Below are 10,426 nucleotides of genomic sequence, written 5' to 3' on the forward strand. Positions count from 1 at the left end.
AGTGACCAGGGACTCAACATGGGACAACCTTGAAAACGAATTCACATCACAAGAGATCCTAGAAGTAATAAAACAATTGAACCCACACAAATCTCCAGGCCCAGATGGAATTCCAAACTTATTCTACATAACACACAAAGAAAAACTAGCTCCAATACTGGCCTCAGCATTCAACGACACTCTAAGAAATCCTCATCTAATTAGCAAAAATTACAAAGAAGGCCTCATTATCACGATACCTAAAAAGGGAGACCCCGAACTAATCAAAAACAGAAGACCAATTACACTGGCCAACTGTATATATAAAATCCACTCAAAACTAATAAACAATAGAATAATCCCAATACTAACGAAAGTGATCAACCACAATCAAAAAGGTTTCGTACCAGGCAGATTCATTCTAGATAATATCATATCAATGAACGAATTAATCAACTATTGTAATGATAAAAGAATAAACGGAATAATTACACTATATGATTTCGAAAAAGCTTTTGACTCGATCTCACACGGTTCAATACTCAGATCACTACAACACATCAACATTCCAACCAATATAATCAACCTGATAATGAATCTACTCACCAAATCTGAAGCAAGAATTGAAATTAATGGTAGAACTACTATACCCTTTGAGATCAAAAGAGGAGTTAAACAAGGAGATCCACTATCACCCACCCTGTTCGTCCTTGTAATAGAGGCTTTAGCTAGAAAAATTTTACAAGATGACCGAATTACTGGCCTTCCTCTAAACAACAGCAACCACAGAGAGAAATTCCAAAGCTTTGCAGACGACTCGGCTTCAATGGTCCCAGACTCTCAACAACTTGAATTAGTACTACAACACTTCAATTCATTTTGCAAAGCCACTTCCTCAAAACTAAACATCGACAAATCTTCATCAATTCTTATAGGCAACCCAGACAATACCAACCAAAGAATTCCAATATCTACAAATCCAGAAAGATACTTGGGATACTTCTTCACAGGCAAAGGGATAACAAGAAAAATGCCAGAAATATTAAACACAATAAGATCATCCTTAGTACTATGGAAAACCACTGACTCAACAATCAAAACCAAAACCAACATCCTCAAAGCATTCGCACTCTCTAAATTAACCTACTATTCATATGTAGAGAACTTTAAGGAAGAGGAATTAAACCAAATCAATAAATTAGTCGAATGGTTTTTATCGGCACCAAACAACAAAAATGCTAGTGGATTTCAAGTTATTAATTTAATGAGAACCAAAAGAGCAAGATACCCACTAAAAGTAGGAGGCTGGAACATTTGGAATATAGAATTGAGACAACTGGCGCAGAAACTTTGGATCATAAACCAGTTCATCCTAGCACTAGAAACCAAACAAACAAACTCATCTCATCACAAAAGCTGGGAATATCAGATCCAAAAAAACAAATTCACATCCAGATACCTAAAAGAAAACTTAGACGAATGGAACAAAATAAGAATAAAAAAAGCAATCTTCAACAATAATCTCACATCCATAAAAAACGAAAATGGACAACCACTTTCACTGGCAGAATGGTATACCACAATTCAAGACCAAAATCCAACCATCCCTAAAACGGAATTCCAATCATCTCTAAACTTAAGAGGCTACAGCTATAATCAACTCTTCAACAATATACTGAAGATAAAAGACCCTAAAACAAGAGACACAATGTTTAGATTCCATGCCAGATGCCTTCCAATAAACTACCTTCACAACAAACAATGCCCACTCTGCAAAGAAGATATGAGCAAAGACCCATACGGTCACCTGTTCTTCTCATGCAAGAAAACAAAACAATTCATAAAAATAAATAAACTCAAAAATTTCATCTTTATTACCACAGGCAAAGGTAAAAACTGGCACCATACAAGAATTAGGCAAAATAACAATTTCATTAATAGAATAACTCCAAAATTATCACCGACAGCCAAAAAAGATCAAGAAGTGAATGCAGATTACGCCAACCACAGATTCCACAAAGAATACTTTGAATGGAACTATAAAGCAATAGACTATGATCTAACCAGATCATTCGCATATAGAAACCTAATGGCCCTTATCCTCCACAACATTTGGATTTGGATTTGCAATCAAATATACAGTGAAGATCCTTTAACAGATGAATCACTATCATACAGCTCCCTTCTAAAGAAATGGCACAAATTGGCCACTCTAGAATACATCAAAAAAGCAAAAGATCTGAAAAACTTATCAGCAAAAGACCATAATAACTTCAAAGATCCTAAGATCCTTCTCACTTCAACGATCAAGCTAAGAAAAACAACAGCTAATTACTATTGTATTCCAGAATCATCTCTCCCAAATATTATATCTTTTGATCAATTCATATGATTAAAATAACCCTTCAGCTTAAATGATAAGCCTTTAAATAAATATTAAATAAAACTCGTATTAACACAGATGGACATATATCAATCTTGTTAATCCAATATTAAAAAAAAAAAAAAAAAAAAAAAAAGTAAAATTATTATAAAAAAATTGGAATTTCGGTAATAAAAAAAAAATAATAAAAAATAAAAATAAAATTAAAAAAAAAAATTTCGTTTTTTCAGTTGAAAATTAATTTCCCATTATTTTATTTTAATTTAGAAAACAAAATAAAAAAAGAAACTAAAATATAATTTTAAAGAGTTTTAAAGGAAATGAGCGCAGCACCACCACCATCAATTTACACCGAATCATTTAGTACGAGTAGTAACAATACAACCGAATCAGAATCGATTAATGTTGAAGAAACTAGAGAGAATATATTATCAGGATTTTCATTTGAAGAGTATTTTCAAGTTTCAGAATCAATTTCAGTTATAATAAAAAATAATTTTAAAAAGATTGCTTTACAATTACCAGATTATCTATTATGGGCATCTTCAGAATTATCAAATAAAATTCAAAATAGTGTACCTTTAGAATATGGTATTAAAGTTTTCATTTTAGGTGATACTTCATATGGTTCATGTTGTGTTGATGAAGTAACTTCTTCACATTTAAAATCGGATTTTATAATTCATTATGGTCATTCTTGTTTATCACCGTAAGTATACTGAATTTTATGATAATATTATAAAAAACAAAAAAAAAAAAAAATAAAACAACAACAACAATATATTAATATAAAAATTGATAATTTTTAGATCATCTAAAATACCAGTGCAATATGTATTTGGTAAAAAAAAAAATTTCAACGTTGATAAATTTTCAATAGAATTAAATAAATTGGTAGAATCAAAAAAAGAAGAAAACTTTGTAATTTTTTATGATTTATTATATCATCATAATAGAGATTCAATTGAAAATCTTTATAAAAACAATGATAATATTATAGTTACAAATATAAATAATTTTAATAATATTTATTTAAATAATTCATTTAAAAATAATAAATTAAATGAAACTCAAAATTGTAATAATAATTATAATAATGATTGTTGTGGTAGTGATAATAATAATAATAATAATGATAGTGGTTGTTGTGGAGGTAATAATAATAATAATAATAATAACAGTGGTTGTTGCCAATCACAATCACAACAACAACAACAACAAAATGATTGTTGTCAACAAAAATTAAATAATGAAATTAATAATGAAAATGATAATAATAATGAAGAATTAATTTCAGGTAGGAAAATTGAATTTAAAAATGAAAAAGATATTAAAAAATTTAATTTTATATGGATTGGTGAAGAATCATTAACTTTAACCAATTTATTAATGAATTTTAATCAACAAATGGTTTATAGATATTATATTGATGATAATAAATTACTTCAAGAAACATTACCAAGAAATAAAAGTTTAATGAGAAGATATCATATTTCCGAGAAATGTAAAGATGCATCAATCATTGGTATTGTGGTATCAACATTATCAGTTCAAAAGTATTCAGAAACAATCGATGGTTTAAAGAAATTAATTATAGCCAGTGGTAAGAAACCATACGTTTTCGTTGTTGGTAGATTAAATGTACCAAAATTAGCAAATTTCTCAGAGATTGATATCTATGTAATCGTTGCTTGTCACGAGAATACAATGGTTGATTCAAAAGATTTCTATAAACCAATTGCAACACCATTCGAATTAAATCTTTCACTAAGAAATGAAAAATGGACAGGTGAATATATAACTGATTTTGGTAGAGTTTTCCCAAAATTAATTAAAGATTTATCTTTTGATGAAGATGATGAAAATAAATGTGAAATACCAGAAGATCAAGTTGAAGATGATCAAGGTAATATTCATCATTTCTCATTAGTAACTGGTAGAATTGTTATTCAAAATAAAAATCAATCAACACTTCAACAACAACAACAACAACAACAAACTCAACAATCAGGTGATTTAATATCAGTTAATAATCAATTTAAACAGGTTTCATTAGTTGGTGAACATTTATCAAATAAAACTTATAAAGGTTTAGATATGAGAATTGGTGAAACACCTGTAACCACTGCAATAGAAGGAATGTCTGGTATACCAAAGAATTATAATACTGATAAAAATAATTTATAAATAAATAATTTAAATTTTAATTAAAAATATATATTTATTTATTTATTTATTTATTTATTTATTTATTTATTTATTTATTTATTTATTTATTTTTATGTTTAAAAATAAATTATTTATTTATTAATTTTTTTTTTTTTTTTTATTTTTTTTTTTATACACTTTTTTATTTTATTTATTTTAATTGGTCGAATTTTTCAGCACATTTCTTTAAAGAATCACCAACTAAACGATATTGTAACCATTCATTTAAAGGTTCAGCACCTAATGATTCATAAAAATCGATTGATGGTTTATTCCATTTGAGTACTTGCCATTCCATACGACCATAACCTTTTTCATAACAAAGTTTACTTAAATATAATAACATCTTTTTACCATATCCTCTTCCACGATATTCTGGTTGAACATAAATATCTTCAAGATAAATACCAGGTTTACATAAAAATGTACTTTTAAATTTGAATAATGATTTTTGTAAAAAAAAAAAAAAAAAAAAAAAAAAAAATGTTAACGAACATATTTAATCAAAATAATAATAATGAAAAATAATTACCTATAATTTCTAAAATGTAAAGAATATGCAATAATTTTACCAGTTGATTTTATTTTACCACAATTGATAAAAATAACTGGGTCTTCACCAAATGCCCATTTTTCCATATCTTTGACGTCACCAACTACCATATGTTTTAATTTTTCATATTCTGCTAACTCTACAATTAAATCGTAAACTTTTTGCATATCATCTCTAGTAGCAGGTATAATTTCAAAATCGTCTTGAATTGGTTCCATTTCTTTTTGCATTCGTTTTTTAATCTGTTGAAAATGTCAAAAATTAAAAATAAAAAAAAAAAAACGAGAATGAATCTTGTTCCAAAAAATTAAAAATAAATTAAAAAAAAAATAAATTAAAAAAAAAAAAAAAAAAAAAAAATATCTATTAAAAAAAACTAAAAATTATTCTTTTAAAAATACTTTATTTTATTCCATTTAATTAATTTTTATTGTTTTGGATATTTGTTCGAATAATTAATTGGTTGGACTATATATTTGAGTTTATTGTTATGGATATTGACTTGCATAATTAACTGGCTGAACAATAAACGTTTGCTCATGACAATGTTCATTATATTCACAAACCATTTCATTTAAAAAAAATAAATCAACAAACCATCCAATTGTAAAAAGACCTTTTTAAATGTTTTTTTTTTTTTTAAACAAAGGTTAATAATTAAATTATTTATTTAATTATTTAATTATTTATTCATTTTATTTATTTAGTAATTTTTTTTATTAAATCAATTATTTCATAATTTTAAAGTTTTTTTAATAATTTAATTATTTATTTATTTATTTATTTATTTATTTATTCATATACTTTTTAAAAACTCACCTCCTGTAAAAAAATATAACAAACCAGACAATGGCATACCAAGGTAAAATCTATGTGCTCCAAATATTCTAAATAAGAATGTTAATAATTTTATTTCAAAGTTTTAAAAATTTAATAAAAAAATAAATACCCTAAAAAAAACCATAGCAGAAATGTCACGGTAAATGATGCATGATGTGTGTAACACATTTTTATATGTATATAATATTTAATGAATATAAATTATTAAAAAAAAACAAAGAAAAAATAAATTAAAAAAAAAAAAAATAGATAAAAAAAAAGAAAAATATTAAAAACAAAAAAAAAACAATATTAAAAACTATAAAATTAAAAAATTTTAAACAAAACAAAAAAGGAAAAAAGCACAACAGATTAACTTGAATGTTTGAGTTTTTTTTTTTAAAACTAAACATTAACCAAATGAAACAACTTTTTTTTTTTTTAATCTATAAATATATTTTTTTTTTTATTTATTTGAAATTTCATCGTTTTGACCTTTTACAACATACATTTTCTTCTTTTGATCATTTTGGTTGTTAATAGCATTTTGATTATTTTGGTTGTTACTATTATTTTGATTATTTGGTTTTCTTTTATAATGCTGTTGATCGTTATTTTCTTGTTTTCTATTCTTATAATTATTATTATTATTATTATTATTATTATTATTATTATTATTATTATTATTATTATTATTATTATTATTATTATTATTATTATTATTATTATTATTATTATTATTATTATTATTAATATTAATATTATTATTATTATTATTATTATTATTATTATTATTATTTGGGCCACTATTATTTAATTTGTTGGCTGAACGATTTGGGGTTGAAGGTTGGGAAGAGGAAGCCACAGCAGTATTGGATTGTTGTTGCTCTGGAGTTGAAGGTGTGGTGTTGGTCGTAGTTGTTGGTGGGGCGATTGGTTTTAACTCATTCCAATTGATTGGATTTGACCAAGGTGCATGAGCAGGTTGTGCAATTTGTGGAGGTGCTGGTGTTGGATTAACCGGTGCACTATTTAATGATGGATGTGGAGAGTTTGGTTGTTTATTTTGTGATGGATTTTGATGTTGTTGTTGTGGTTGTTGTTGTGGTTGCGATGATTTTTGTTGTTTACCCTTATTCTTCCAATCTTTATCATTACTATTAAAATCAGAATTATACTCTTTTCTTTGATAACTACTATTGCTATTGTTTAAACCACGTTTTGAGTCCAATCCCCTGTTGTTATTATTAATATTATTGTTATTATTAATACTATTACTATTAATATTAATATTATTATTATTATTATTATTATTATTATTATTGTTATTATTATTATTAATAGTATTAATATTATTATTATTATTGTTATTATTATTATTATTATTATTACTATTATTACTATTACTATTGTTATTATTTGGATTGTTTTTATTATTAAAACTCTTATTGAAATATTTATCTCTCTTATTTCTATCATCTAGAGATTGTGGCTCTGTTGTTGGTGGTGGTAAAGGTGAAGATGAAGATGATTCAGTTGAAGATTTTTGTTGAGGTGATGGAACAACATCACTACTTGATGCAATAGATTGATTTGCACTTGCGCTAGTTGGTTTCCCGGCCATTGGGGTGGTTGGTTCACTAAATGATTCGGTGGAGGTAGATTTTCTTACAAATTCACCACTCTTATTATAATCCTTTTTGTTATATCTATTAAAGTTACCACTTGAGCTAATATTGTTATTGTTGCTTACATTGTTATTATTGCTATTGCTATTGTTATTATTATTGTTATTGTTATTGTTATTATTATTATAGTTTTTGTTAAAACCTCCACTACCAGTTGTATTGTTATTGTTCCTGTTGTTTTTATCGTAATAATCTTGTCTCTTGTTGTATGGAGCTTTAGTTTGACCGCTATTTGATAATGGTTTCTTTGAAGAATCTCTCTTTGGTTGTTCTTGTGAAATATCCTCTAATGAACCAGATGGCACAATTGGTGTTGATGATTCGGAGTTTACAGTTTCTTTTAATGGTGGTTGGGTTGTTGAGTTATTATTAGATGGTAATGTTGGTGAGGTGACTAGTTTACTTGTTTGTTGTTGTTGTTGTAGTTTTTGTGGTTGTTGTTGTTGTGGTTGTTGTTGTAGTTTTTGTGGTTGTTGTTGTTGGGATTGTTGGGATTGTTGTGGTTGGTGTTGTTGGTGTTGCTGTGGTTGTTGTTGTGGTTGTTGTTGTGGTTGTTGTTGTGGTGTTTGTTGTTGTTGTGGTGTTTGTTGTTGTTGTGGTTGTTGTGGTTGTTGTTGTTGTGGTTGTTGTTGTTGTGGTTGTTGTGGTTGTTGTTGTTGTGGTTGTGGTTGTGGTTGTGGTTGTGGTTGTGATTGTGATTGTGATTGTGATTGTGATTGTTGTTGTGATGATTGTTGTGATGATTGTTGTGATGATTGTTGTGATGACTGTTGTGATGATTGTTGTGATGACTGTTGTGGTGATTGTTGATGTTTGGATGGTGGTTGATTTGATTGTTGATTTTTTGGTTGGTGGTATTGAGAAAGTCTTTCTGAGGATTTTTCTCTATATAGGGCAGAGTTTTGTTTTTCAATTGAATTTTGTCTTTCTAATGATGATCTTTGGTCTTGTCTTTCTCTGCTGTCTCTATTATCTCTTCCACCATCTCTACTATTATCTCTTGCACCATCTCTGTTATCTCTATTATCTCTAAAATCTCTATTGTCTCTATTATCCCTTATGCTATCTCTATTATCGAATTTTTGTGGACCTTTAATATGAAGATGTTCTTCTTTACTATTTGATCTAGATAAAATTGCTTTGGGGAAATTTTCTTGATGCTTATTGTAAGAACCACTTTGTTGATCTCTATTATAGTGCGAACCAAAACCACGATCACGATTATCATCTCTCTTATCATTACCCCATCTATCATCATGTGGTCTTTGTTGAAATCCACTTTGTGGTTGATGATGAGATGAATGGAATGAAGAATGATGAGTTTGTTGATGGTGAGATTGCTGTTGTGGTTGGTGATGTTGGTGTTGATGTTGTTGTTGTTGTTGTGGTTGTTGTTGTTGTTGTTGTGGTTGTTGTTGTGGTTGTGGGTGTGAAGATGGTGGTTGATTAAAAGAAGAAGAATGATGCGGTTGTTCAGATTCGAATCTTTTAACATTTTCATCATGTTTAAAGTGATGATCATCATTCATTCTTCTCTGATGAAGGTTTTCTCTACTATTATCTCTACTATATGATGGTCTTTGGGTAGGTTGTGATGATTGTTGATCATTAATATGAGAAGGTGGTTGTCTTTGGTCGTATTGTCCACGATTCATATTGTGTTGATCTCTATTATCTCTATTATCTCTGCTATCCCTATTATCTCTTTCTCTATTGTAATGTGAATTATAGCCAGAACCTTGTTGTTGTTGTTGTTGTTGTTGCTGTTGTTGTTGTTGTCTACCAAAACTATTTTGTCTAGTATAAGCACCATATGAGGGTTTATTTGAATAAGAAGAATCTTTTTGAGATGACGATGATGAAGAAGAAAGTTGTTGTTGTTTTTCTTTTTCCAATCTTTCATTTTCTAAACGTTCTTGTTTTAATTTTTCTAAACGTTCTTTCTCTAAACGCTCTTTTTCTAAACGCTCTTTTTCTTCTCTAATCTTTCTTTCAGCTTCTTTTGCCTCTTTTTCTAAACGCTCTTTTTCATCCATTTCTTCTAATTTCTTTCTGGCATTCTCTTTTCTTTGTTTTTCAATACCATCATATATCTCCATCTTTAAACGAATCTCTTCATTTTCTTTACGTTTTTTCTCCTCTAATAATTGTTTTTCTCTTTCGATTCTCTCTTTTTCCTCTTGAATCCTTTGTCTTTCTCTCTCTTCTTCTTGTCTTTTTCTCTCTAATTCCTCCTCGATTCTTTGTTTTTCTCTTTCTTCTGCTAATCTAATCTCCTCTTCGATGAGACGTAATCTTTCTCTTTCTTCTTCTTCTTCTTGAAGTCTTAATAATTCCTCTTGTTTCTTTAACTCCAATTCTCTCTCTTTAGCTTGACCAAGATCCTCATCTATAAATACCAAAGGTTTTGAATAATCCATTTCTTCTTCGTCATCTGCCCAATCTGAAAATACTCTTTTAAAATTTTTTATAAAAATAAAATAAATGTTAAAAATATATTTTTTTGAAAAAAAAAAAAATAAAAAAAAAGAAAAAAAAAAATTAAGATTTATACGTACAATGGTTCTGATGGTTTTGAAAATGCAGATTTACTACTATCTGATAAAGATGATGGTGTTGTATTTTGTGAGGCTGGATGTTTAGAAGTAGATGGTATTGAAGTTGAAGTTGGGGTTGTTGTAGTATTTGATGAAGATGGTGAAGTTGTTTGTTGTGGTGATTTGTATGATGGCATAGATGAGGTTGGAGAATAAGTTTGTTGTGGTTGTGGTTGTGTTTGTGGTTGTGTTTGTGGTT

General features: G+C 27.7%; 3 protein-coding genes across 3 annotated transcripts; 1 reads left to right on the top strand and 2 right to left on the bottom strand.

Annotated features, from left to right (window-relative positions):
* Positions 1 to 2,682: 2,682 nt before the first annotated feature.
* Positions 2,683 to 4,549, top strand: dph2 (diphthamide biosynthesis protein 2; the record flags this gene model as incomplete). Its single annotated transcript, XM_001732943.1, has 2 exons — positions 2,683 to 3,071; positions 3,172 to 4,549. The coding sequence occupies 2 exons, from the start codon at positions 2,683 to 2,685 to the stop codon at positions 4,547 to 4,549; spliced, it is 1,767 nt and encodes a 588-aa protein (XP_001732995.1).
* Positions 4,550 to 4,721: 172 nt separating this feature from the next.
* Positions 4,722 to 5,341, bottom strand: DDB_G0279851 (HAG group protein; the record flags this gene model as incomplete). The annotated part of the gene is made up of 2 exons (XM_636428.1): positions 4,722 to 4,998; positions 5,103 to 5,341. 2 exons carry the CDS (start codon positions 5,339 to 5,341, stop codon positions 4,722 to 4,724), a joined length of 516 nt encoding a protein of 171 aa, XP_641520.1.
* A 1,067-nt stretch (positions 5,342 to 6,408) lies between these two features.
* Positions 6,409 to 10,364, bottom strand: DDB_G0279863 (hypothetical protein; the record flags this gene model as incomplete). Its single annotated transcript, XM_002649112.1, has 2 exons — positions 6,409 to 10,084; positions 10,189 to 10,364. The coding sequence occupies 2 exons, from the start codon at positions 10,362 to 10,364 to the stop codon at positions 6,409 to 6,411; spliced, it is 3,852 nt and encodes a 1,283-aa protein (XP_002649158.1).
* Between the last annotated feature and the right edge of the window lie 62 nt (positions 10,365 to 10,426).

Source organism: Dictyostelium discoideum (genome assembly GCF_000004695.1).
Source record: "Dictyostelium discoideum AX4 chromosome 3 chromosome, whole genome shotgun sequence".
Classification (NCBI taxonomy): domain Eukaryota; phylum Evosea; class Eumycetozoa; order Dictyosteliales; family Dictyosteliaceae; genus Dictyostelium; species Dictyostelium discoideum.